The following is a 26283-nucleotide window of genomic DNA, read 5'->3' as shown; positions in this document are numbered from 1 at the left end:
TGATTTTGCGAAATGCCATTTGCTAGTGAAATGGAAAAGGGATTATGTTTGGTATCATTTCAGATCAAAGTCGAAGGGCTCGTAGTTTAGGTCACTTAGTGCTCGCCCCGTACCCGGGACAGCTACCGCTTTCAGCTTTACCCACATGGCTATGCCCAAAACATCCCATGGTGAAAATTCTGCAGGAGAGAGCGAATTAAAGAGGTCCAGGTCACTTTCGAACTCCATAAAGACGCTTTTCAAGTCGACCTCTCCCTCCAGGAAAACCACTGGTCCCGCTGAAGCCCATGGTGGTCCAAAATCTGGCGACAAACTCATGAAACTTGCTAAGGGTAAAGAGCTTGAGCTTGGAGAAAAAAGAAGGGAAGCAGCGTTGCCTGCGAGGGGCGCGGATACACCTCCATTAGCGTCTCCTGCACCTGCTTATAGGCCCCACAATGCGCCAGGCCCAAAGGGAGTGAAGGGCCATATTTTATCACACGACTTTGGCAAGCTCTCTCTTTCAAGGCATAACAATGCCGCCAACGGTGGTGAGAACTCGAATGGCTCTCAAGAGTCCATCATAAGCGAGGAGGGATCCGTCCCTAAGCCTGATCATCAAAGAAAGTCATCTGGCAAAAGATCCCCAAACGCGGAATCTGGGACCGAAGGGAGCGACAGGGAATTATATGACCCCGAAAGGTTAGAAGAGGAAAGCTCTATTGATAATGAGCTCTCGAGGGATCCAAACCATGTTAGACGCGTTAAGAGTCTACAGCGTCAGAAATCCGGAACATCAGCAGCATCCCGCTCGAGGTCAATGTCACTCAGCTCTCGATACAGAGCCCGGTCCCCTACCCATACGGCGAGCCCCCTTGATGAGCACTTTGAATCCGAATGCAAATGCGTTCTTTCTACAGAGAAGTTTAAGTTATATGAGGACGGTCATCACGAGCATACTTTGAAAGTAACACCAATTGTTTTGGAAACTCATGACGATGACGGGAAGGGAAAATCCATGTTCTCGCTATCAGGGTTTTTCAAGGGCCATAAAGAAGATGAAAAGCTTGAGAGTGCTCTCTCGCTCCTGCCGAGGGCAAATTTTGATTTCCGCAAGCGGCTCAGTAGAATCCTTGATGAAGAGTTAAATGACTCCAGTAGTGAGCCTGAAGATGAGCAACAGAAAAAGGTCCCCAAGCCTGTCAACCCAAACGCAGCTATTGGAACCGAAGAACTGCGCCTGATAAACAAAATATCCAGAAAAATTCACGATGGCGGTGGCAAAGAGACCAGTGTAGAAGGTGCAATGGCTAAGAAAAATTATACGCTCTTTCAAAAATATGGTAAACCAGTGGACATAATAGGACAGGGTGCGTACGGAGTAGTAAAGGTTTGCTGCATCGATATATCAAGTCTCGAAGACGAGAGATCTTTGGATGAAACCTATTCTAATGGCCAAAAGTTGTTTTATGCTGTTAAAGAATTGAAGCCTAAGAACGATGAAGCCAGAGAAAAGTTTGGTACAAGGCTGACATCCGAGTTCATTATTGGTCACTCCCTGAGTCAAAGAGGTAATTCAACCCAGAAGGCACACCCCAATATCCTTAAAATGCTAGACCTTATGCAAACCAACGACGGATTTGTGGAGGTTTTAGAGTTTTGCCCTTCAGGCGATCTCTACAGTCTTTTGTCTTCAACCTCAAAGAAGGGACTGCATCCACTGGAAGCCGACTGCTTTATGAAACAACTTCTGCATGGTGTACAGTACATGCATGATCACGGTATCGCGCATTGTGACTTGAAGCCTGAAAACATACTGTTTGGCCCTAATGGCACGTTGAAGATCTGCGATTTTGGTACAAGCTGTGTATTCCAGACAGCATGGGAAAAGCAGGTCCACTTCCAGACAGGCGCTGTTGGCTCAGAGCCATACGTAGCACCTGAAGAATTTATCGCCGAGAGAGAATATGATCCCAGATTGGTAGACTGCTGGAGTTGTGGTGTTATTTACTGTACAATGGTGCTAGGCCATTACTTATGGAAAATCCCGTTGGTCGACAAAGACTCCGTTTATAGGTCTTTTGTCGAGGAAGTCCGTGCTAACAGAGAATTTGTTGCTTTCGAGGAGCTCAAGCATGTTAATGCAGAGGTAAACCGCTGCAGAAAGCTATGTTTGTATGCTGTGTTCCAATGGAACCCAGATAAAAGGACCAGCATAGAAAAGCTACTGCATAGCAACTGGATGAAAAGAACGCGCTGTTGCGTAAATTACAAGACAATGAAATAAGGGCTATATTTCCCAAATTCACTAAAAGCCTTTATAAGCTCCATAATTATATACATGAGGTTTCTGTAATAGGTTATTTTCTTCACATCACTCGACTGGCCAAGGAGCAAATCTTGTTGTATCCCTTGTCTCTAAGCTCCCTGCTTACACAGCCATCGTTTGCCATTATTCTCGTGCCCAAGGGTTCCCCGCTATTCTTGTTAATTAGCACGCAAGCGTTGTCGCCAAAGCTTACGGCAGACCCATCCGCACGCACTGTGTTCTTTTGCTTTGTCCGCACCACCACAGCATGCACTATATCACCCTTCTTCACACGGTTATTGTTGGATGTTCCTGTAATGTTTTGTGTCAAAGGCCTGGCTTTTTGAACCACACATACGATCTTGTCGCCAACTTTGCCTGGTGATTTGGGTGAACCTTTTCTTAGCACTTTGATGCACTCAGCCAGTTGAGCGCCGGAGTTGTCGATGACCTTCAGCATAGACTTAAGATATATCATTTTGGAGAGGTGGTGACACGGTTTGGTGCGGGGGTTTCAGGAAACTTAAACAATATCAAAAGGTGATGGTCCGCACAACGCAGATAAAAGTGATGGTTAGCTAGGTAATCTCAAATTTTTCTAGCCCTTCGTGTATTGATACATTTCGTTAGTTGGGTTTATTTAGTGAAGAGTGACATCTTTAAAAGGTCAAGCCCTGGAGCGGCCCAGGATATTAGCGAGTAGGAAGGGCTATGTGCCGCTGGCCACGCTTTTCACCCCTTCGCACATATATTAGTTATTAGTATCTCGTCTAAGTCCGTGATCATTTGTGTACGGTGGCCTCCTCGAGCTGTGTGGAAGTCTTAACGCACTGCGTTAACGCAATCTCTATTGCATCGAGCTCCCAACGCTGGGCCACGTCTTTGATTAGGCATCCTTTGACTGCCTTCAATAGTTCTGGACAGGGCGGGTTGGCTTCTGTCACACAAATTTCATCAAGGGATTTGGTGTCGTATTTGGCTGCGGCAATCATCGCCCGCAGTCGAGGTTCATAATCATGCTTGAAAAGTAGTTTACCGAGCAACATCGTGTAAAGGGTCACACCTAGCGCCCAGATGTCCGCAGAGGGTGCCAATGGCGGCGGAGTCGGCTCCAGAAGCTCGGGCGCTGCATATGGAAGAGACCCAATGTGGCTGTGTGGATCGCGTGCATTTGTAGCGTTGGACAATTTTGGTGGTACGCCATCTTTGTCGGTTGTTGCGGAACCGTTTGTGCTTGTAGCAGTGAAAGTGAGAGCTTGGAGGTTACTTTCGCTAGCGGGGCTTTTTTCTTTGGCAGGAAATCGACCCGAAATGTTGGCACTTGTTAAGGATGGACCGTAGTGTCTCGGAAACGAGCTTACGCCTAGCGGATGGTTTCCATGAGGCATGTTATCTCCTTTCAAAGATCTGTGGAACTTGCCAGACTTCAGGGTCAAGTTGGAAGCTGATCTGAAAACAAGTGGTCTGTCACGAAGCGGCGCAAGCTGGCCCTTGTGTGCATGCTCGCGGGGAGTTTTATTTCCACCCCCATCACGGCGGTTGCTTTCAGCGCTATCTTCAAACTCGGAGCTCATTCCAAAATCGCACAAAACGACATGCCACCTGCATTCTTTACCAGGCTCACGCTCTTCAAGCAAGCAGTTTTCAAGCTTGACATCCCCGTGGATGATCCGTTTTGCGTGCATAAATTTCAACGCTTCCACAATCTGAGTGCCGAGCTCGGCTGTTAATTTGCGTCTTTGCGAAAGAGCTATTTTGGATTGGCTAGCCTCGCCCCACGAGTTGACAAGGTCGTACAATGTACCGCCACTGATCTTCTCGGTGAGACAATACATTGCGTAGTCTTCGTCCAACTTCCAATCAATCAGTGGCAAGATGTTTGGATGCTTCAATTTAGACCACATATGCACTTCTTTGAGGACCTGTTCCTTAACCAACGTGTTATTCCTGAATTTGACAATTTTGAAAGCCTTCACGGCGACGTTGTCACCGTCTTCGTCCTCAGCGGCATTTTTGTAGCATTCTCGTATCATGCCCCATGCCCCGAATCCTATTATCTTGCCAAGCGTGTAACCCATTACAACATTGCCCTTATCGTTTGATTTCAATGTCGAAGATGGCGTAAACGAGCTCAGAAATTGGGAAGCAAGCGAGCCGCGTCTAGATTTATTGTCTTGCAGCTGAGAGCTGCTCTTGCCTGAGTTTAAGTAGTATCTCTTCAGCATTGTCATCATAGATTTATAGTTAATATCTGGGAATTTGTCCTGCAAGATCCTCTTACGCTGGCTGTAGGGGAGAGACAGGAAGTTGTCAGGCAGCTGGGCGATAACGTTCTTCCACTCATCGTTCGTGAATCGGACATCGTTCGAGGACGCGTAGCTCAGGGTTGTGCCAGGGGTGACCACTACTGGCGAAGAAGGCGATTCGGCCTCTAGCCCGGATTTCCGTCTTTTCAGGCTTCTGTACGAGCCGCCTGGCGCTGTATTAAGCATGGGGACAGGTCTGTTTCTAGGATAGGAAAGTTGTGAAGCATGGGATAGGCCTCCAAACACGCTACTCATTTGATTGTGCGCGGCTCTATTTGGCGATGCAGAGGGCAGCCCGGCTCTCGGCAGGGGTATCGGGGCAACCTTTGCATGCGCGGATCTGAACACGATAGATGAAGAGGACGCTGACGATGAACGGCTCAGGTCCGTTTCGTACCCAGCCCAGTCGTTGTAGCAGTGCATACGGCTCAAGCCTTGCGGCTGCACCTCGCCGAGAAGTTGATCGTGCAGGTTGTCATCGCTTTGCCACCGGCTAAACGCAGTCGAGAAGTCCAGGTCAGGAATATACTCATCCTGCATGTCGCCGATAACGTCTATCGGGCAGCGCCGGGAGGAGGCCGTCATACGGTCTTCATCCCATGACGATGAATGCCTTCTCTTTGACTTAGGAACTATGTCAACAGCGCTGCTCTTGGGTGGCGATCCGCTGCCGTCGTAGTGCATCGGTCTATACCTCAGGTCATCATATAGCCGCGCGCCTGTGGATTCGTTAAAATTTGATCGCTCGTTCTCGGAGTACACACGTATCAGGGCACCTCGAGGTCGAGGTTGCTGGTTCTCTTTATGCATTAGGTCGGGTTTGAAGTAGATTCCTTCAGATTCCTCTGACCCCGCTTGGCTCGGCTCTGCCCCTAGGCTGTTTTTATTGTCATCTGTGCCCTCGAAACTCTTCTTGAAGGTTTCACTTGAGTCGTTTTGACTCTGGAAAACGGGAGTCCCGCCGTCGAGCTGTCGTCTTTGGTTCGTAACATAGTTTAGGTCATAAGTATGGGCCATGTCCACATTCTTCGAATGGTTTGAGAGGATGGCCTGGGAGACTTGTAACTCCGTGATGAGGTGGTCAGTCTTATTAGAAGAGCCATTCTATATATTCCACTAAACTACCATTCGTCCAAGGGGATAAGTCCCTATATAGAGGCTTGTACCTCCTGAGAGCTAATGACAGCTTATGGTGGGGTCCCTGGTGCGATAGAAGCGGACTAATGGCTCGCAAGGTATCCCACGCCAGCGTGTTCTCGCCAACGCGTTCTCTCAGTTAAGCATAAACTTGTGCTGAACGAATTTTAAAAAATGCTACATCACTAGTAGATCGTGCGTGTCGTATATACCCTTTGCAGCGGACGCGCTGCGCCATGACGGATTGTATCTTTCAGATAATAAATTAAGGCAGAGCTGCCTAGAAGCTTAGACGTTGACCCTGTCGAGCTCCTCCTTACCGGCCTTGGTGTACAGGTACTCGTTGTAGTCTCTGCAGTTGACCCACCACATCCAGTACAATCCAGCTGGGATGACCAAGTACAAGGCCTGAGCCTTGACTCTTCTGAAGGTGTTGAAAACCGCGTTGTGGTAAATACCGGCGAGGGGTTTCTGCGCGTAAGGCGACACCGCATAAGAGGTGATACCCTTCTGGGTAGGGCCACCCAAGCTGCCCCACCATCCCAAGAAAGTCTTAGCTGTTGGTCCACCCATGGTAATTTAGCGTGCTATTCGTTTGTCTGATCTATGGCAAGTGGTGGGTAGCTAGCATCAAAGGCTAGTTTTTTCATCCATCGATATACCCGACGAAGCATTGCAAGTTTTATACGTATGTAGTGATATTTATTCGGGCTTCTGATTGGATAAGGAGCCAGCAGAGGTCGGGAACTTGAGCATCGACGGGCTGTTTGGTGTACAGAGCAGCATACGGAAGCTTACGGTGGATTTGGCACGGAGCTTGGCGTGAGCACCTTTGATGGTGCAAAGAAAGTGTGTAGAGCGCCGCTTATTTCTGTCTCTTGTACACTTTACCCAAGAAAGCTGTCAAAACATCGCGCTTGAAGCCACGGGATTCGTCAGCGCGGGCGATGAGGGCTCTTAGATCCTCGGCGATTTTCTCCTCGTACTCATGGTAGCGCTCGTCAATGCGGAGGTCCTCGAAGATCTTTCTGCATTTCTGCTCACATTGGGCGTCCTTTCTTCCGTAGTTCTCGTCGAGCACCTTTCTCTGCTCTGGGGAACACAGCTTGAGCGCGGTGTTAACGACCCACGAACACTTGTTGTCTTGGATGTCCGTGCCGATTTTGCCGATGTCCTCGGGCTTGCCAAAGCAGTCCAAGTAGTCGTCTTGGATTTGGAAGTATTCACCGAGGGGAATCAAGACGTCCTGGGCCTGCTTCAGGTCGCGCGCGTCGCTGATGCCGGCGGCATGCATGGCCAACGCCACTGGGAGGTAGAAGGAGTAGTACGCGGTCTTGAAACGCACGATGAAGGAGTGTCTGTCCAGGGAAAACTTGTCGAGGTCGACGTTGTCCTCGGGGGCGGTGATCAGGTCAAGCAGCTGGCCTAGCTCGGTCTGGAAAGTCACATCGTGGAATAGCTCCAGCAGCTCCACGTAGTAGGAGTCCTGCTTGAAGTGGTTTTTCAGCAGACAGTAGATAGCACCCTCCAGCATGAAGGCATCGTTAATGGCAATCTCTCCGACCTCTTCCACGCGGTACCAGCATGGCTGGCCTCTTCTGGTGATAGACTTGTCCATCATATCGTCGGCAACCAAGAAGTAAGCCTGCAAAAGCTCAATACACCAGCCCAGGGTGGCCAGCTTGAAGTACTCCTCCTCAGAGAGCTCTTCGTAAGACTTCTTGCCCTTCAGGATTGCGTAAGAGTCCACCACGGACAGACCTCTGTTGAGTTTTCCGCCTGGGGTGTTGTAGTTCAGCGAGTTCTCGTACCACTGAACCGCGTCCGCCGTCATACCATACCCAGTGAGGATAGATTTCAGTTCATCCACCAACTTAGGAAAAACGCTCAAGAACTTGTTTCTCTTGTCTTCTTTTGACATCTTGCAATGCTTATAGTGACCAATTGACCTTCAATACGCTCTTTCGAAGCACGAAACACTGGTTGAAATATAAGTCGGTGCTTAAGTTCGGGCGTACAATGCGAACCATTTTTTTTTGGACTTAAACGAAATGTCACGATACTCGTTGTCAAAGGAAAGGAAACCTTAAGCCCCGCGAGTGAAACTTGAATACGCAGGAGGCTCAACTGCCAACCGGTACGGGATTTAACTTCTATTCTACTATACAATGCAAGATTATCCGAAGCAGACGACGCGCGCAGCTAGCATCTAAAATCTTTTGGCACGTCTGCTTTTACCGGGACGCGATGGCTTGCCCTTCATCTTGTTGGACGAGAAGCCGGTAATATCGGAGGACGACTGAGCGTCGTTCTTACGCTTGAATCTCTTCATGCCTCCCTTGCCGTACTTGGCGTCTTTCGCCAGCCTCTTGCCATTGGGCTTTTGCCTCTTGTCATAGCCCTTTTCAGTGGCCGCCTCTTCGATACCGACATCGAACGCGGAGTCGTCGATCTCGTTGTGCTTTCTCTTCTTCTTGAGCGACTTGATCTTTTCTAGAGTCTCTCTTTTCTCCTTCTGACGGCTCTGCAGAGTGGCCACTTGCACCTGCTTACCGAACTTCTTGAGCTGTCTCTGTTTGCGCGCGTCCTCTCTGGCCTTACGGTCGCTGGCCTCGCTCACGAGCTTGCTCTTCAGCTTGTCCATGTGCTCGTCGCTCTTGACCATCTCCGCGAAATAGTCCAAAGGCCTCTTGAAGGGCACCTTCAGCGTCTTTAGTTTCTGTCTTGCTTGAAGAACAGCATCCAGAGACTGCTTGTAGAGGGCCAGTTCTCTCTGGGTGTCATCGTAGATGTCTTTGATCGTCTCGTCGGTGTTGCCCTCCGAAGTGATGGACTGGTGCTCCTGGAAAGAGTGCTTTTTCCATGGCAGTTGGACGCGCTCCAGCGCGTGCTTGATGGCGTTGCTGTTGTTCACGGTGACTTTCTGGAAAGGAACAACGTCGGCGTCGGAGTCGAACTCGACATCAGACAGAGGCACATCCTTCTCTTCCTCGTCTTCGCTCTGAGCTTCCTGATCCTCGTTCTCCTCGTCTTCTTCTTCCTCGTCTTCAGGCTCGCTCATTTCGAGCTTGTCAAGTTGCAAGCGCTTGCTGGAGTTCTCCTCATCGCCTTCACCTTCCTCCTCTTCTTCGCTATCGTTGTTCTCATCCTCGGTTGGATGGCTCTTCTTCTGTTGTTTCTTTAACTTTCTCCTCTCCTTTCTAGACAAGGCCTGGCTCTGGTACTCCTCCTGAGGCTTGTCCGCGACCTTCTCGTCAGCAGTGGCGACTTTTTGATCTTCCACGGCATCCTCATGGCTCACCACAACGGGTTCATCATTCAATTTCTCCAATTCCTTCGATTTCCGGTCCTTCTTCACCGCTTCCTTTTTATCCTCTTTCTCGATTTGCTTCTGATGCTTCAGAAGTTCCTTTAACTTGAAGCCCGCCATTCTTATCTCTTCCTACTGGTTCTTCAATTCAAATACTTGATGTACTGAAGAGCTCATCTCATCTCGCTGTTTGGAAAATTTTTTTAACTTAGAGATGAGCTACAGCGCTTTTGACGAAGCGCGTTTTAACAAAGTAGCACTAGGATCTTCTCGAGCACTAAGCAGCTCCTGCGTATTGAAGCACGGCATTTAAAAGGGGAAATCCATAAGCTGACTAATGAAGGCACTTTAACACAGCTTAGGCTTGAAAAGGCCATTAAACCAAATTGTTATCTTTTAATTTTTGGAACAGCTCGGGCTCAATATACCTAGCCAGCGAAGGCCCGTCTTGCGTAGCGTAGCCTTCGCTGGACAGTCCTTTCCTTCGTCTTGTTTTCATGACAAAGTCACGACTCATACTATCCCTGGGTGCTGGTTTTAACTTTGGTATTACAGCATCTTCGTCCATAACATCTCCTGGAACCTTTCTCCAAATTTTGTTCCAGAACTGCAATTGACACATACCTGTGCCGTTAGTGGCGAGTCTCAGGTCGGTTTCAAAACCAATAGAATCGATTACAGGGATCTGGCCTCGCAGTTCGATCAACGGCGTTGCAGGGATCTTGACTCGATTGTAGACACGCGCACCACGTCTTTTCGAAAATAACTCTTCAACCACGTCTGCCGCGTCATCGTGAACAAGAACGCAGGCTTCGTAGATTGGTTCCAGAAGCGCCGGCGTCGCGGTCAACATAGCCACGTAGCAAGCTTTCCGCACAAGAGGTATGAGCTGGCCTGCACGCACGTCATCCCCCATGGAAACACTTAGAAGCCTGAAGTGGACGCCACGTATTGGCTCTTCAGCGAGCGGACCTTCCCTTGTAGCCCATTCAAAGCCCTGGCATATAGAGTGTTTAGCTTCCGCTAGACGCTCTTTGTCAGTTTCATCAGGAAGGGTGTCATCAACGAGAACATTACTACTGCGTAAGCTCCAAACGTTCCTTGCCGCTAATGAATCCCAGCTATACTTCTCTCTAAGCTTCTTCGAGAGCTGACGCTTATTCTGTATTTCACTCTCTGCCAATGCTCCACTCGCCAAATCCTCAGCTAGTTCGCGTTCCAAAGGCTGAGCGGCGATGCTTAGCTCCAGGTGGCCACTTGCTCCGCTTACGGGGATGGATGCGAAAGACTCGCCTACGCAGGTTTCGGAGAACTTTACAAGCGGGCTTGAAACTTGAATTTCTATTCTCGCATAGTTTGTTCTTAAATCGTAGAGAAGACAATCAAGGTACAGTTCGCCTGTGCCCAGTATCACATTTTCACCGCTTTCTTCCACACAGGTGAACATTCCAGGGTAAAACTTGTTCACTTTCTTTAGACCTTCGAGCATGAGAGGCAACTCTTGTGGGTGCAGTACTTGAAGCACAACCTTGAACACCGGATCATTGATATAATCAATAGGAGGGAAGATTGTTGAGGTTGAACTAGCTAAAGTTCCCGATTTTGTGATATACTGGTCAATGCCTTTGACAAGTACAATCTGTCCTTCGTGCGCTTTTTCTACTGGAAAAACGTACCTTCCGCCCATCAATGCGATGTCCTGTATTTCAACTTCTGGAGCGTCGTCCTCAGGAGGCAAACCTCCGTCCAGCACTTTTATCATAGCATGTTTGTTCAGCACGCCTTGATATACCCTCACTAGAGCCCAAACATCCCCGCAATAGTCCATTAACTTTAAGACATGGGCCAAAGTGTCGTTCTCATTCGCGGCGACATCAAAGAACTTCTTTTTTAGCGGGGCTGCTTCACATGCAAAGGAGCCAAAAGAAGTTACAGAGCCAACGAAACCTGCTTGATCTCGAAAAATCAACCCAAGCACCTTTCGAAGTAATGGCTGGGGGTCTATTTTGAAATATTCGCGAGGTAATGTCACTCGAAATTCGCGTTTTAATATTACCGCGAGATTTTCAGGATCGTTTGACAGCGAGTGTGTAAAGATTTTGTAAAGAGGAATTAAAATGAATTCCGAAAATGTTGTTAACCCTGATTGATTGGTCACTTTGGAAAACCTCCCATCTTGGAAGTAAATGTTTCCCCACATGCGTTTGAGAAAACCTTCAAGTTTATCCATACCAAGCTGTTTTGAGTAATAGTAAAGCACAAATTCTTCTATGCTAAACGTGAATCCGAGTTTTGCAGATGAAAACAAAACGTTTCCTTGCTCTGGGGAGTAAGACCCGTTGGAGAAGCTGTTGATCTGGTTGACGATGTTTGCAAGCTTAAGGTATGCATCTTGTGGGGGAAGTTTGAGCTCCAAGATCAATCTATCAACTTTGTTGAGAACGAACACAATTGGCAGGCCGTGCTTTTCGCACTGTTTTATCAGTTGCTGCACTATGGACGTGACGCCCTCGACTACATCAACCACAATCACACAGGTGTCCGACGCTGCAAGTGATACAGCAACCTCGTCTATGAAATTCACATGACCTGGACAGTCAAGAACTGTAAGTGCGACGGATTTTTGTTGTAGATCGGTGGCTAAAAAACTGAAACCATTCAACTTGTAGCTGATACCTCGTTCAATCTCCAATTTTGTATTATCCATGTATTTTAGCGGCTTCCATCCTTCTCTAACGTTTTTTGACGTACCAGGAAGTTTTTTGTGGGCCTGTAGGATTAGAAGATCCACCAGAGACGTTTTCCCTGAGTGCAGAGGTCCAAGTATCGTGACATTCATTGTTCTCTCAGGGATTTCATGTAGGGTCGAGAAGTAGTCACGATCGTAATTAACTCGGGGCAAGTGTTTTATGGACTCAGTATACAACGCCTGCTTCTTTACATTTATCTCTGCTGGTTCCACCAACGGCGTTGTCGTAGCTTGGTGGTCTTCTGTTTCTACTAAGATTTCAACATCATCTGGAAAAGCCGTAGCAAGAGTCTCTCTATGCACTATCTCTGTTGAAGGGTTTGCCTCTGCTATTTGAAGGGCAGATGACTCTTCTTCTTGAACCAGAGACTCATCTTGTGTGTCTGAATCTTCTGCTTCACCACCTATCAGGTTACCGAATCTGTTAACAAATTGAGTTAGTACGGTCTTAATCAGCGCTCAAAATACGGGTTTTCAACATACTCGTCGTAGAGTTCCTCGTCCATGCCTGTGTGCTGGAAGGGTTCTGTTAATTTTGAAGGTTCTCTAATGATCAGAACTTTACGTTTTTTAAATTATGACAACCATAGCGACGTAAACGAAAAACAACCAAGACTAATAATTGAGGACAGTGCTGGTGACTTATTAAGATCCCCAGGACATAATATTCGTCATTCAGTCAGACACAGAGGAGATAGGGGCTGTTTGGTTTGTGGCGTTAGCGCCCTTGTGCTATTATCGGCATCATGTGTGACGGCTCATCTCGGTTTTTAGGACTATCGAGACCAAAAAGTTCACCTGACCTCAGCTACTTGAAATAACACAGCCGCGAGGGGTCCTATATCGATGCTAGAGTCTGTTAGAACTCGGAAGCCATTCCGTGATGGATTTCAGCTACTCCCCCAGTCGGTCTGGGCTAATTGGGGGTCCATAATACAAGATGCAGACGAAGAAGAAGAGGAGGTACAGAGGTTCAAATATGAGCAGCAACTTGATCGATCCTTCCTTTCTAAAAGTTCAGTCATAGGTTTGGGATTCGGTTTAATGAGCCCTGTACTGGGCATGAGTACAACAATGAGTATTGGACTTTTGAATGGGGGTCCTCTTACAATCGTAATTGGGTTTTTAATAAATGGTATTGCTACGTGGCTGTGCTCTTTGTCCCTCGGAGAAATAGTATCAAGGTTTCCGATTGAACTCCATGGCGGTAGTGCGATGTTAGCTCGGCAAAAGTTCAAGTTGGCGTGTTCTTGGTTTACTGGGTGGCTCATGTTGCTAGGGAACTGGACAATGAGCACTAGCATTACTTTCGCTGGTGCCCAACTTCTCGTTTCTCTCGTAACAATGACAAATGATAAACTTATTGGGGAAAACTACATTGTGGTTACTACAGTATTGGCTTTTTACTTAATTGTCACCATTGTCGGGCTTATAAACTTGAAGTTTGCTGGCTTCATCGAAACTGTGAACAAGGTTTGTGTCTACTGGATTGTCTACGCGGTTATTTTCATTGACATATTGCTGCTTCTATTTCATTCAGGGAAATACCGATCTTTAAAATACGCTCTAGCACACTTTGATAACTCATTTTCGGGCTATTCTAGTGCGGCATTATCCTTCATTATTGGGTTTCAGCAATCAAGCTTCACACTTCAAGGCTTCAGCATGCTGCCCGCACTGGCAGACGAAGTGAAAGAGTCGGAACGTGATATTCCCAAGGGAATGTCTACAGCAGTTTTAACATCAACAGTAACGGGCGTTGTTTTTCTGTTACCTATCATGTTGATATTACCGGACACTCAAACTATCATAAACAATCCAAAAGTAATGCCCATCGCATTGATATTTACACAATCTACCCATTCTATTTTTGTGTCTCTTTTCCTTGTCATAATGATTCTCGGCAACCTTCTCTTCTCTGGGATTGGCTCTGTGACAACATCTTCCAGAGCTGTTTACAGTATGAGCCGTGACATGGCGTTACCATATAGTGAGTTTTGGTCTTATGTGGATCCTTCTTCCAAGCACAGAGTACCCAAGAATTCCATTCTCTTAAGCATGGGCATCTCTTATCTTCTAGGTCTTTTGGCTTTACTGTCAACTGCTGCGTTCAATGCCTTTATGGGTGCAGCGGTGCTGTGTTTATGCTCTGCTACTTGTATCCCTCTAGTACTGGTTCTCATTTCGCGCCGGAGGGCCCTTCGTGGTTCCCCTATTAAAGTGCGCTACAGGTTAGGCTGGTTTGTGAATATTGCAAGTATACTGTGGCTGGTTTTCACCATGGTGGTAATATGTATACCGCCACAAGTTCCGGTGACGTTTTCCTCGATGAATTATGCTTTCGTGGTATACCTTTTGTTTCTTGCCGCCATCACCGTTTTGTACTTCCGCTGGGGCAGGTACAACTTCAAGACACCGCTGATAAGCGAGGACAGCAGAACTGATGACACCGCATCAGCTTCGTTTGTCCTACAAGACGCGAACTTACCAAAATAAAAAGACCAGCGGATTTGTACAGTAGTAATGACTTCGACGTAAATATTCATAAAGCAAAACATTAATGCGCAGGCAGCGTCGTTCAATTCTATCAAGCAAATAATCCACTTCCCAAAATCAAGAGGACGCCGAAGCAGCACCACTTAAGGCAAACTGTTGCCAAAGAGTGAGTTTCGTCCGGGCTCCGCTCTTGGTCATTGTGGTGGTGATGCGAGTCACTGAAACCGACAGCTGTTTGAAACATCATCAACCCAATAACAAACAAAAACCCAGATGTAATGCTCAGAAGTAGATTAATATGCAGCTCTTTTGCGCCTGTATTCTTAAAGATAAAGTATCCAATAAGAGCACCCAGGGGCTGAGAGCCACCTCCCAGTACCGAGGCTGTCAGAATAGCGTACCACTTGGTTCTAAACGCCGCATAAAGAGGCAGCGTCATGGCGAATCCCTCTATAAAGTTATGCATCGCCAAGCTTAGGAAAATTGAGAATCCGAACGATTTGGAGTCGGAATCGTTGTTGTTGGTAAAGAAGACAATAAAACCCTCGGGAAACTTGTGTAGGGTTATCACCAAACATGTCTGAATCCCGATCGATAAAAGCTTTGAGAAGGGGGTTGCCAGGTGGTGGTGGTGATGTTCACTACTGTGCACACTCGCGTTTGGGGATGAGTTAGATGAGTCCGAACCGCTTGAGTGAGAATGTTTGTGGGAGTTGCCCTTCATGAAGTGTTCGCGGTAGAGAGCGAGATTTTCGAGGTCGTAGCCAATTCCATTCTCTGGGCACACGACAGCTTTTGTAGTGTTGTCAGCCTGGCAAGTAACTTCCGCCTGCCCCGATGGCGATTGCCCTGCAGGGGCGCATGACATGCTGCCGTAGCAGTCCCCGGAGTTGGGATCCTTTTTGGAGATAAGATCAATGATGGAGCGTGCATTCCTAAGTGCAGGACGCGCCGAGGAAGTGAGTGGTTCTGCCTCCGAGTTGTGCTCGTGTTCGCTGTGTCTCCGCGCGTGGTCTTGGACGTTTTCAGCTCCGGAACCTTCGCCGTTGTCGGATGCGTGGCCACAATGGACTAAGCTCTCGCTAGTGTAGGCGTGTACCACAAAGTTGAGTAGAAAGCTCACTACTACGCCGGCGAAGAATCCGACAAATACTACTCTTTTGTCGTCCTCGCCCCGAGGAAGCATTTTATACAGACTGGTCGTGATCATGGAGCCGGCGCTCACTGACAGACCATAGTTGAGCAGCCTGGAGTTAACGCCTGACTTATTCCGGCTGAGTGCCGCGATCGCTGGGACACATAAAGACCCTGCGATACACAGCAGTGATGAGATCGCGGTGAACCGGGCCCATCTGGGTATCTCTTCGATGAAGAGACTGGGTGTCATAGACCACACGGAAATAGCTGTTGTTTCGGACTTATCAAGCGCGGAAATCAACACGGCTAATGCTCGGCTCTTGGAGGCGAATAGTTATGAGTTGTTGTGGGAATAGAAGTAGTACGCACGGCAATCAGTACCCTAGAGGTTAATGGTGAAGCCATTTTCCGATATCGTTTTCGTAGAACATGATATGAACAATAATCATACGGTGCACAAACAACAGCGAAAAGTTGAGAGCCCGAAGCAATCTCTAATGCACTGAGAGACCCTTTAGGTTCGACCTTGCTTTTACGGCTAAGCTACGGTGCGGGACTCGCGCACCCTCTGGTCGCTTAGGCGGCCGAGTTCAGTCATCAGTTCTCCCGCCACGCTGGTGTTATCCTACAATTCCTCAATAAGTAGTCTGCAGCCGGCCTGCAAACCAAGGTCACTCGTAAATTATCGGATACCCAGGAGCGCCTCGGAGCCAAAAGCTGCGCTCCAGTTTCCATTTGTGGTGCGAAATCCTTCGAAATGAAGCCCTGGCTATGAAAGCACTCATCGGCTCCATCAAGGTGTTTTTGATTTTGTCTATAGTCATCTAAACGCTGCCTTAGATATCAGCCGGCTCGAGCGTCTGTGCCGGTCATCGATTGGGATTTTGAGTAATTAATATCAAAATCACTATATCCGAAACTGACATACAGCTCTAAGTTGATGGTGGAACGCTTCGAACCGCAAGGGAAAGCCCGTATTGCCGGCTGTAACAAGCGAAAAAAAATCAATCCAAGCGCACATTGGTCATTGTTTGTAAGAATAGCTGAGCATACTTCGCTGGGCGGCCGCGGTGGATGCTCGAGACATTTTTCGCACATTCCGCGGATGGAATTCGGCCCCTGTGCTCCAGCCCAATTTGTGTCCGACTCACATGTACTCTATAACGCGTCTTTCTGGCACCCATGCGCGCTATCGATTGTCTCTGACGCTTTACGAGGTACATATGAACAAACCCTATAATGTTCGTGTTCGTGTTTGGTGATGTGTTTATCGAGAACCGTACATGTCGGGGGAGGGGAGCCCTCAAGGACGGCCCCTGCTAGCCGCTTGTTCAGCGTATCTGCACATGCTCCGCCAGTACCTTCTTCATTTCTCTAGGTTCTTACACATGCCTTTATATTCGCGCGGCGCGTACGCAGTGATTTGGCGATGTCTTATAGATGCTTTCACTGTATAGGAAAGGCCAACCCACATCGTATTTGCCAAGCCCTCGTTGAAAGCACAGTTGGGCGCGATGCTGGGTCGCCTACTTGCCAAAAACATGCTGTATGAGTCCAGCAGCACCGCCGATGAAACTTCGGTGCCCTACGTGCCGCATGTAAGCGACGAGACAAAGCAGAAGTTGTACGGCACAAAGCATCTGGAGATGCAGGCCTCGTCGGCGCATCGGTTCCGGGTGGTTGTGGCGCAAGAGCTGGGACAGATGATGAGCCGGCACAACTACCAGGTGGTACTTGACTACGCGACGTCGCGCGGCTCTGGTATGAACCACATCTCGGTCAGCGATCTCAAAGAATACATATTTGGATCCCCGGTGCGGGCCAAGACGCGGCACAAATGCGACAAGTTCCGTGTAGTGGCGGGCGCGGGTGTTGTTTTGGTCACGCGCGTGTTCTACCCTTCGCAACGCGACACGCGGCTCGCCATATGTCTGTCGCTTCCGGAGTCGTTTCTGTCCGCGCTCAGTGAGATATGGACCCACATAGGCCGCTGGCTGGATGAATGTCAAGCCCTTCTCCTTGCAATTCTTTCGAACGACAGCCTTGTTTCCCTGCCGCGAGACCTACGTGCTCACGACCCTCAGATCACAGAGTCCATCATCCAGTCTATCCATACGCTGATTGTACCGCTCGTGTCCTCACACACCGATATTCCACGGCTACTGTTATACCCGTCATCCAGCCGGCAGTTTGTCCTGAGTTGGTTCAAGGACGTTTTCCATTGGCTGGACATCAAGGATGGGCACCGCCTGCGGTTCCTGCCAGTTCTCTTCGCCAAAATAGCTCAGGATTTTGCTGCGGAGCTGAGAGCGAACGAGTGCTCTCGAATAATTATCATTTCGGGCAACATGGTAGTGGCCAACAAGCTAATTTTTCTAATATCGGCACTACTGGGCCCGCGGTATAGCGGCCGCATCGACATCTCTGATGACACGCCCCAATTGGGACATAGTGAGCGCCAGAAACCTCTAAAAGACGAGCGGCAAAGCTTGGATAACAAATACTTTAGCACAATTACAGGGAAAGGGTGGGAGATTCCGAATAAGAAGACCCCTAATAGTTCTACCAGCTTGTCCTCAGATGAGACATCTGCTCAAGTAATACAGCCATCTTCTATTAGAAGCAGCAGCAGCTCATTACAGTATCTGTCATCTTCCCTGTCCAGCGTCTACGGCAGCTACGGGTCGTGGTTCAGCAAACGCATTGGCATGCAGAGCCCTTCGGCCAAGACGAATGAGTCCTCCGAACAGTCTTACTTCCAGCATCATAACGGCAGCAGCACGTCTTTACACCAAGTCGCGCTAAATCACAACAGGGTGACGCCGCTGCCTTCGCCTTCAATTAACGAGTACGAAGAATTCCCGTGGTGCAGCTCGCCTAGCTCACCCAGGACAGATAACACTCAGCAAGGATGGCCGGCCCACACCGAGCCATCATTCCAGAATGTTGATATAAAAAGAACATGCAACAGAATTACTAACGCCAAAGACCTTGACCAAGCTTTTGAATCTATTTGTCAATTCGATAGTGATAGCTTCAAGGCTGAGACCTCAGCGCCGTCCGAGGGACATGCACAGGTGCTGGAGGTTGAACTAGAAATCGACTCGCATAGCTCGTACTCAGAGCTGCTTCCAAAGTATACTTCTTTCCTTCCGAATTTTGTGCCGTGGTTCCAGCTTCAAGCTGTCCCGGTGACCTCGGATGCGGAGCGCAAGGTCCTTAACGCTATGAAAGCTGACTTACATACAAGAGAGTATTCGAGAACCTTGCTCATTTCCCTCAGGTCCCGTGAAATCAAAGACATTGTAGTTGAAAAAGATCATTTTCTAACCAAAAACGTTCTCAGGACTAAGAGAGTGTTTTCTTCAGGGAAATGTAGCAGTATGTCTCCAAAGTTCCAGCAGCAGGTTTTGCAATGCGAGCAAAACATAAAGAAGGCGATGTCTGTATGGGAAGACGTTGAAAACGTTGCCGACAAGATGGAAATACTCCAAAAAATTTTCGAGGATATCCGTAGCTAAAATATCATCGCTGTAGCTTGCTGGCGAGCTAATCAAGCGTTGACCATGTACAGTTTGCACTTTATCGATGGCCAAACTCAAATCTGCTTTCTGTTGTTTTGTACGTCGCCAAAGTCTAATGAATGAAGTTGATGGTTTTTCAGTTCTAGATCAAGAGATAATTCAAAAACCGAAATACGTTTCGAGAGAAAACGAAACCAAAAGGTCGTTCCATGGTATCCTCTAGTACCGCATCATCGACAAGGAGCCAGACCCCTGATGATAAACACAAGCTTTTCTTTGATTATGCAGACAAAACACAGGAAGCGCTGTCAACATTTACTGAACTGAAAAAATGTTCATATGCCAGCAAAGAACTTGGGAATTCTAATAGTCACGATTTCATTGAGTGTGATTGTTATGAGGAATTCCAAGATGGAGTCAATCATGCATGTGGGGAAGACTCTGACTGTATAAACAGGCTCACGCTGATCGAATGTGTTAATGACTTGTGCGGTTCGTGTGGCAATGACTGCCGAAATCAAAGGTTTCAGAAGCGCGAGTATGCTGACATTGCAGTCTTTCAGACTCAAAAAAAGGGCTACGGTGTGCGAGCGCAGAAAGACATCGAAGCTCATGAGTTTATCTATGAATACATTGGAGAGGTAATAGCGGAGGACGAATTTCGTGACAGGATGATTGATTACGACCATCGCGGGCTAAAACATTTCTATTTCATGATGCTTCAAACAGGTGAGTTCATTGATGCCACGGTCAAAGGCTCTTTGGCCAGATTCTGCAACCATTCTTGCAACCCCAACGCGTATGTAAACAAATGGGCTGTCGCCGGTAAACTAAGGATGGGGATTTTTGCCAATAGGAAGATTTTGAAGGGTGAAGAGATAACTTTTGACTACAATGTTGACAGGTATGGTGCGACGGCACAGCCTTGCTACTGTGACGAGCCAAACTGTCTCGGGTTTCTCGGTGGGAAGACTCAGACGGATGCTGCCTCGTTATTGCCTCAAAATTACGCAGATGCTCTTGGTGTAAGGCCGTCAATTGAGAAAAAGTGGATCAAACTAATGAAAGCAAACGGCGAAAAGATTCTTAAGAGCGAAGTGAACAACATCAATGTCGAATTTGTGAAATCTCTCGATTTGAGTCCTTGCGAAAGTCTCGATGATGTGTCCAAGGTCATGAGTGTCTTATTACAGGCTGATGATAACCTCATTATTAGAAGGCTGATGGAAAGAATACTACTCACAAAAGATCAAACAATGCATTACCAAATTATAAAGCTCCATGGTTACAGGTGCTTCAACAAGCTTCTCGGGATATTCGAGGACGATAGCGAAATCCAGCTTGAAATCCTCGAATACCTGAATTGTCTTCCCAAAACCACGAAGAATGGTATTATATCGTCGCAGATCGACAAAAAGGTGGAGGAACTTAAAGAAAAACCGGAACTTACGCAGGTGTCTGATGAGCTTTTGGCCAAGTGGAGATCGTTCGAAACATACAAGCGCATCACGAAGAAAGACATTTCAGAATCCTCGCACAAAAAGATGGATTTAAGAAGGTTGAGACTCCCCCCTGGATGGGAAATTATCCACGAAAATGGTAAACCTGTTTATTACAACGCACAACAACAAACAAAACTGCACCACCCCCCTAATGGTGTCACTAAAACTTTTGGTGGTTCTCAACCGAGTCGCCCCTCTACTCCTTTGGATTCGCCAAGCAACGGCGCCATCAGCAGCAAAAAGCGCCCGCTAGACGCAGAGGAATATGAAAAGAAAAAGAAGCAGCGCATCGAGTTTCAAAGGAAAGAGCTTGAGAGACTCAAGAATGAAGAATTGCAGCAGCTGAAAGATAAGCTTGAGCTTGAGGATCAGAAGAAAACCGAACTGGAAAAGATTATCGCCGAGGCCAATCAGCAAAAGGAGCTTGAAAAACAGCAGAAGTTCAAGGAGCAGCAAGAAGAGGAACAGAAACGACAAAAGAAGCTACAGCAATCTAAAGGCGACTATATGTTACACAAGTGGAATCGTTTTTTTGCTGGATTCGTGCCCAACTTAGTCAGGCATTATGAAAAAGACTTGGGGAAAGACCATATCAAGGAGTGTGCCCGAGATATCGTCAAGACGCTTTCCAGTAAAGAGCTGAAGAAAGACCCCAAGAAGAGCCCACCGCCAGAGCCGAGCAAGGAAAAAAAGGCCAAGGTTCGTGAGTTCACTAAGGTGTATATGGAGAAATTCAGCCAGAAGTACGCGCAGCGCAAGAAAAAGTAGGTTGCTGCTGGGGTCAAAGCACCATCGATGTATCAGTATATTATAAATGATGACATGCACGTTCTAAGAAGTTAAGTATTTGTTTCAGCTTGCGGGAATCGCGGGCTACTTGTTTAATTTAACAAGACAAGTTAGGCAAAGTCAAAGCTTGGAAACAAGCTAGGGTAAAAACTAGGATCCGACAGATCCATATGTAACACGGCTGTACGGTTTACTGTATGGTTTACTGTGTAGAAGCCTGCAGGGATCCAAAAACGAAATCCAGTGACATCTAAGCGCATTGTCTATATCCAAAAGGGAAATTAGGGCACCCTGTCGTCGGCGCGAAGCATTTGGGCTCGCAAGAAGCGCCCAGATGATTTATATACAGGTCTAATCAGGCATGGAAGCGAGCAACGCGTCTCGGGGGTTCAGCCTCAGCACGCCAGAATACTCTGTTTCATGGCGCGTCTTGCTAGCCCGCTCACTGTTGTTGAGTATGCGTTACCCCCGTTCGAACGGCAGACCAAAAGCTACGTCTGCGAGTGTGACAGCTGCAGGATCTGCGTCGAATATCGCTTTCTCCTGCCCAGACTATTCTTTGGGGGCTTTATCCTACCCACATGCTGGATTCTGAACATCGCCCTGTTCGTGTACATGCAAGAAATTGTTGAGCACGCTGTCAAGTTCCCGCAGCTGGCCCCAGAAGACTTCCCCACGCTGTTCGAGCTTGAAATGTACCAGAAGCGAGTGCCCATTGCGCCTGAGAAAATCCGTCACCAAAGAGCCGCTGAAAACGCAGGCTCTGAAGAGACAAAGCCGGGCCAAGCCCCCGTAACAAACTTAGCCGCAACAGACCCCCTGGGAAAGCTTTTGCTTGATTCCCGCCTTGAGTTTCTAACTGTTGTCTCGGGGGATGTGCTAGCGTCGCATGCCGAAAATCGCTACTACTTTCAAAGCTGGCTTTGGAGAACTGCCTTCTCGCTGACAGGCTACATCTTATTGCTCACTTTCGTGATAGTGGCGCTTCGCAAGAGTCAGAACCCTTGACTCAGCCCCCACTTCAGGTCCTCTCTTGGCCTTTGGTAACCTCGAGACACCTATATGTCATGTGAGCACTCAAGAAAATGTCGAGGCTTGGCGTGCCTATTCTTAGAAGATTTACTGAAGTTGTCGTTACGCGAAATTACTTCAAAAGCAGTTAAAACTATTTGAGTCCCTGTCTTCATCTTGGCAACAACTCTTCTCCGACTTTGTTGACTATATTGAACTTCTGGCTCGCACTGTCTGACCACGCCTAGATTTACAAGTCAAAATGCTGTTTCAAGGGATAGTTTTGGCAACCGCAGGATTCTGCCAGCTTGCTGCGGCAGCACAAGCGTTTCAGAAGGTTGAGTTTACGAACGTTGGTTTCAACGGCTCGTTCACGCCAGTTAAGTCGATCAAAAACCCTGACAAAGACAGTTGCTCGTGCACTGTGGATGACGCGGAGTGGTTTACTGGTAGCAACGCCCCCATTTCTGCCGGCGTCTCGGTTCATTTCCGCGGACCTCTGACTCTGCACAAGTTTGCGTTCTACAACTCTTCCGAGTTCAGCATCGGCGACAACAGGACGTCTGCCGACTGGAACCGGGTCGCATACTATGATGCCTCGTCGCAAACTGCTGATAACGTGACTTTCTTGACCAACGCCGGTACAGACTCGCCTGTGCTCGGCAAGGCGCTGACTTTCGCAACCTCCAATGGCACTGGCGCCTCTAGCTCTGCCAGCGTGCTGGCCGAGAACACTCTTCTGAGCTCCGACGACGAGTTTTCTATCTTTTCCAACATTACGTGCCCAAAGTCTGGCACCGGCAAGTCCTGCGGCGTGTACCGCAGCGGCATCACTGCGTACCACGGGTTCAGCGGCGTGACCAAGATGTTTCTGTTCGAGTTCGAAATGCCAACAGAAACTCAGTCTAACAGCTCTTCCTTCAGTTACTATGACATGCCAGCGATCTGGCTGCTGAACGAGCACATCCCAAGAACCTCGCAGTATCCAACCGACGCTAACTGCTCGTGCTGGGCAAGCGGTTGTGGTGAGTTTGACATCTTCGAGGTCATGAACGGCACTGAGAGAAACCACCTCTACTCCACTTTCCACACCTTCCAAGGTATCGAGGACCTCGGGACCGGGATCCAGGCCAGCGGCTACATCTCGAGAGATACTTCCTCCACAATGAAGGGCGGTGTAGTGTTTGACAGCCAGGGAAACACAGTGGTGTTTGTCTCGAACAGCACCACCTTCAACGAAACTATCACTCCTGAAACTCTCAACGGCCTTGTTGAAAACTTCAGTAGTGATGAGAGCTACAGCACCCAACTCGCCTCTATCTCAGCTACCTTGCCATCGACTACCTCAAAATCCAACGCTTTCTCTCTGTTCGAGAAGCGTGCTGGAAACTTGTGGTTCTACTTCTTCACCTTCATCACATCCGTGGCACATACGCTTCTGATTTGAAGACGGTTCCAACTATACGGGAGAAAATTCATCATATGCAGGAATTGGCGGATGTTTCAGGTGTGCTATACTACATAAATCCTGCTTTATAAACTCATCTACAGTCTAAGCTTATTTAACTGAATGGTCCAGGGCCTCTTATTTCTGATACATCACTTTGTCATGATGTGTCCCCTATAATATATTATCAAGAAGGGTTAAGTTTTCCCATTTAAAGACTAAATAGGAAGGCAATCAAATCGGAGAGCTCAGACACAGGAGAAGTACAACCTCAAGTTCGTTTCATGGCCATCATCTCTACTGATCAGTAGCACTATGGGAACCTCAAAGATGGGGAAATCTAGAGGAGGTGTTCCCAGCCAGGGCGTGCATAAATAGAGCGTCTATACTACGCTCGATAATAGTTTGCAGGCCTTATCTAGCAGTGCTTCCAGCTCGTGTTCACACTATAATTCAAAGCATGAGCTACAGTAGTGTTATAATCGGCTTGGGCTCGGTCGCCCTTGCTTTGTTATTTCCGCCTCTAGCATGGCATTCCAAAACCAGGAATACTCCGGCGATCATTATGATCGTGTGGCTGATATTGATGGACATTAAATTAATAGTGGACGCCTCGATCTGGGGCGGCTCGGACTTCGCCGGAAAATGGGCCGGCTACGGCTGGTGCGATCTGACTACAAAGCTGCAAATTGGAGCGAACGTGGGCATATCTTGCACGGTGGCCAACATTGCGTACAACTTACATGCGATCCTGCGCGCGGACGCAGTGCTGCCAGAGCCGGACTCTCGGCGAAAGATCTGCACTGACCTCGGCATTAGCCTCGTCACGCCTATCCTGGTGATGGGGCTGACATACCTGGTGCAGGTGTTCAGGTACGGGATTTTTCGGTACAACGGTTGCCAAAGCATGCTTTCCCCAAGCTGGCTGACGGTGGTAACCTACACCTTGTGGATGTTCATTTGGTCGTTCGTGGGATTCGTCTACGCAATCCTGCTGCTGTACGTTTTCTACCGCAAACGGAAGGATGTTAAGGATATTCTACACTGCACCAGCAGCGGACTCAATATCGCCAGGTTTTCTCGGCTGCTTCTCTTCTGCGTCCTGATCATTCTTGTGATGTTCCCGTTCTCGCTATATGCGTTTGCTAGCGAACTGCAGAACCTCACAGGAGCCTATAATTACCAGATGGTGCATGACAGTTCTTTGTGGAGCACCATTATGCGCATTGATGTAGCGAAGCCGCTGTACAGCGTGTGGCTGTACATTTTGATGTCGTACTTGGTATTTGTGATCTTCGGCCTGGGGACAGACGCAGTAGGAATGTACGGAAGCGCTGCCAGGGTGCTTGGGCTGGGCCCTTTGCTGGACAAGTGCAAGCAGTGCTGCAGACGCAGACGCAGCGAAAATACAACCAAGGTTGTTTCCTACTTTTTTGCAGAGCATGATGCTTTCAAGGGTGCAGACGGCATGGGAAGTGCGTCAGACGGCAGCAGCACTCTCAAGCCGGGGGTCGGGTACTCGGATGGAAGCTCCATCGAGATGTCGGATTCTGCGCCCTCTTCACCATCTCATTTCATCATTGACTATCTGTTGCCCAACGAAAAAAGCCGTCGGGAAAAGCGCAGAAGAAATGGCACCGGGGGTGACCTGGAGAGCCTGTCCTACCACGACCACCCTGCCAACCCTATCAGTTTCGAGGAGGAGGTCCCCTTAAGCGTACAGCGTACCAAAAGCGGACTTGTGAGTCACGTATCGTACCGTTCAGCATCTGAATTCGGCAACACAAGTGGAGAACTCGGCACGGGGAACAGCGAAGAAGGTGTGAGCCCCGAGAGTCCTCACCCGGTATTTTCCAGCTCCGCAGGATAGTTAGTTAGGCGCAGCTCTCTGCGCCGAAGGTTGTTTTAGGGCATTTTCTGTGTGTAGGGTTTGTTATTTGACTTATGCATAATTACCAGGCCACCCATGTTAGTGTGGCCGTCGCTCCGATTGATCGAGGCAAAGGAGAACCTGCACTGCTGCATCGAGTACCCAACGTCGGCGGGGGATGCGGGCTTGTCCCCAGAGGCATAATCGCCGAGCGCCAATAGATGTGGGTACAAAGCACCGTTTGCATACTTACGGCTGTATGTACCTCTTCAAGGCTGGGGAGGCTTCGGACTTGACTTGGGAACCTGCTTCCTCGGGCTTTCGTTCATACCTCCCGAGGCTACGGCTTCGCCTAGAGCAGCGGCGCCCCACTAGAGATCAAGGCCTATACGCAATCACGGGTAAGCATTTAACTTTGTTGGTCTTAGCAACGAGCGGAACTAACCGTTCAGTTGCTTGGGCCAACACCCGAAGTTGCAATAGGGCATGCTACTGCGCGAGAATTGCGCATTGCATGAACAGCAGGCCGCATGCTGAGTATTTGTAGGGATCGGCGAGTTAGATTCAGAACGGCCCCGGGTAGAACTCAGCACACCGCAGAAGCAAATCACTCGTAAGCATGCAGCTGCAAGCATCTCCGGACTTCAATTATGCACATGACGGGATCAAAATATCTGCACGGACTGTCAACGCAAGTTGAGCCAAGATTTTTCATTGT

The 26283-nt window shown here is 48.3% G+C and overlaps 14 protein-coding genes across 14 annotated transcripts; 7 read left to right on the top strand and 7 right to left on the bottom strand.

Annotated features, from left to right (window-relative positions):
• Nucleotides 1–145: 145 nt before the first annotated feature.
• KKQ8 (putative serine/threonine protein kinase KKQ8) lies at nucleotides 146–2266 on the top strand (the record flags this gene model as incomplete). Its single annotated transcript, XM_002554368.1, has 1 exon — nucleotides 146–2266. The coding sequence occupies one exon, from the start codon at nucleotides 146–148 to the stop codon at nucleotides 2264–2266; it is 2121 nt and encodes a 706-aa protein (XP_002554414.1).
• An 82-nt stretch (nucleotides 2267–2348) lies between these two features.
• MRPL38 (mitochondrial 54S ribosomal protein uL14m) lies at nucleotides 2349–2765 on the bottom strand (the record flags this gene model as incomplete). Its single annotated transcript, XM_002554367.1, has 1 exon — nucleotides 2349–2765. The coding sequence occupies one exon, from the start codon at nucleotides 2763–2765 to the stop codon at nucleotides 2349–2351; it is 417 nt and encodes a 138-aa protein (XP_002554413.1).
• A 304-nt stretch (nucleotides 2766–3069) lies between these two features.
• NNK1 (protein kinase NNK1) lies at nucleotides 3070–5610 on the bottom strand (the record flags this gene model as incomplete). The annotated part of the gene is made up of 1 exon (XM_002554366.1): nucleotides 3070–5610. The coding sequence occupies one exon, from the start codon at nucleotides 5608–5610 to the stop codon at nucleotides 3070–3072; it is 2541 nt and encodes an 846-aa protein (XP_002554412.1).
• A 408-nt stretch (nucleotides 5611–6018) lies between these two features.
• Nucleotides 6019–6303, bottom strand: QCR8 (ubiquinol--cytochrome-c reductase subunit 8; the record flags this gene model as incomplete). The annotated part of the gene is made up of 1 exon (XM_002554365.1): nucleotides 6019–6303. The coding sequence occupies one exon, from the start codon at nucleotides 6301–6303 to the stop codon at nucleotides 6019–6021; it is 285 nt and encodes a 94-aa protein (XP_002554411.1).
• A 292-nt stretch (nucleotides 6304–6595) lies between these two features.
• Nucleotides 6596–7651, bottom strand: ERG20 (bifunctional (2E,6E)-farnesyl diphosphate synthase/dimethylallyltranstransferase; the record flags this gene model as incomplete). The annotated part of the gene is made up of 1 exon (XM_002554364.1): nucleotides 6596–7651. One exon carries the CDS (start codon nucleotides 7649–7651, stop codon nucleotides 6596–6598), a length of 1056 nt encoding a protein of 351 aa, XP_002554410.1.
• Nucleotides 7652–7939: 288 nt separating this feature from the next.
• On the bottom strand, nucleotides 7940–9160 carry EBP2 (Ebp2p; the record flags this gene model as incomplete). The annotated part of the gene is made up of 1 exon (XM_002554363.1): nucleotides 7940–9160. The coding sequence occupies one exon, from the start codon at nucleotides 9158–9160 to the stop codon at nucleotides 7940–7942; it is 1221 nt and encodes a 406-aa protein (XP_002554409.1).
• A 256-nt stretch (nucleotides 9161–9416) lies between these two features.
• Nucleotides 9417–12295, bottom strand: SNU114 (U5 snRNP GTPase SNU114; the record flags this gene model as incomplete). The annotated part of the gene is made up of 2 exons (XM_002554362.1): nucleotides 9417–12210; nucleotides 12273–12295. The coding sequence occupies 2 exons, from the start codon at nucleotides 12293–12295 to the stop codon at nucleotides 9417–9419; spliced, it is 2817 nt and encodes a 938-aa protein (XP_002554408.1).
• Nucleotides 12296–12635: 340 nt separating this feature from the next.
• Nucleotides 12636–14285, top strand: TPO5 (Tpo5p; the record flags this gene model as incomplete). The annotated part of the gene is made up of 1 exon (XM_002554361.1): nucleotides 12636–14285. One exon carries the CDS (start codon nucleotides 12636–12638, stop codon nucleotides 14283–14285), a length of 1650 nt encoding a protein of 549 aa, XP_002554407.1.
• A 91-nt stretch (nucleotides 14286–14376) lies between these two features.
• Nucleotides 14377–15672, bottom strand: ZRT3 (Zn(2+) transporter ZRT3; the record flags this gene model as incomplete). Its single annotated transcript, XM_002554360.1, has 1 exon — nucleotides 14377–15672. One exon carries the CDS (start codon nucleotides 15670–15672, stop codon nucleotides 14377–14379), a length of 1296 nt encoding a protein of 431 aa, XP_002554406.1.
• A 1264-nt stretch (nucleotides 15673–16936) lies between these two features.
• Nucleotides 16937–18943, top strand: LST4 (Lst4p; the record flags this gene model as incomplete). Its single annotated transcript, XM_002554359.1, has 1 exon — nucleotides 16937–18943. The coding sequence occupies one exon, from the start codon at nucleotides 16937–16939 to the stop codon at nucleotides 18941–18943; it is 2007 nt and encodes a 668-aa protein (XP_002554405.1).
• A 212-nt stretch (nucleotides 18944–19155) lies between these two features.
• On the top strand, nucleotides 19156–21216 carry SET2 (histone methyltransferase SET2; the record flags this gene model as incomplete). The annotated part of the gene is made up of 1 exon (XM_002554358.1): nucleotides 19156–21216. The coding sequence occupies one exon, from the start codon at nucleotides 19156–19158 to the stop codon at nucleotides 21214–21216; it is 2061 nt and encodes a 686-aa protein (XP_002554404.1).
• A 441-nt stretch (nucleotides 21217–21657) lies between these two features.
• On the top strand, nucleotides 21658–22245 carry ASG7 (Asg7p; the record flags this gene model as incomplete). The annotated part of the gene is made up of 1 exon (XM_002554357.1): nucleotides 21658–22245. One exon carries the CDS (start codon nucleotides 21658–21660, stop codon nucleotides 22243–22245), a length of 588 nt encoding a protein of 195 aa, XP_002554403.1.
• A 265-nt stretch (nucleotides 22246–22510) lies between these two features.
• Nucleotides 22511–23695, top strand: TOH1 (Toh1p; the record flags this gene model as incomplete). Its single annotated transcript, XM_002554356.1, has 1 exon — nucleotides 22511–23695. One exon carries the CDS (start codon nucleotides 22511–22513, stop codon nucleotides 23693–23695), a length of 1185 nt encoding a protein of 394 aa, XP_002554402.1.
• Nucleotides 23696–24155: 460 nt separating this feature from the next.
• Nucleotides 24156–25565, top strand: STE3 (Ste3p; the record flags this gene model as incomplete). The annotated part of the gene is made up of 1 exon (XM_002554355.1): nucleotides 24156–25565. The coding sequence occupies one exon, from the start codon at nucleotides 24156–24158 to the stop codon at nucleotides 25563–25565; it is 1410 nt and encodes a 469-aa protein (XP_002554401.1).
• Between the last annotated feature and the right edge of the window lie 718 nt (nucleotides 25566–26283).

Source organism: Lachancea thermotolerans (assembly GCF_000142805.1).
Source record: "Lachancea thermotolerans CBS 6340 chromosome F complete sequence".
Classification (NCBI taxonomy): domain Eukaryota; kingdom Fungi; phylum Ascomycota; class Saccharomycetes; order Saccharomycetales; family Saccharomycetaceae; genus Lachancea; species Lachancea thermotolerans.
The sequence above is the reverse complement of the archived record's forward strand: the minus strand, read 5'-3'. Positions and strand labels throughout refer to the sequence as shown.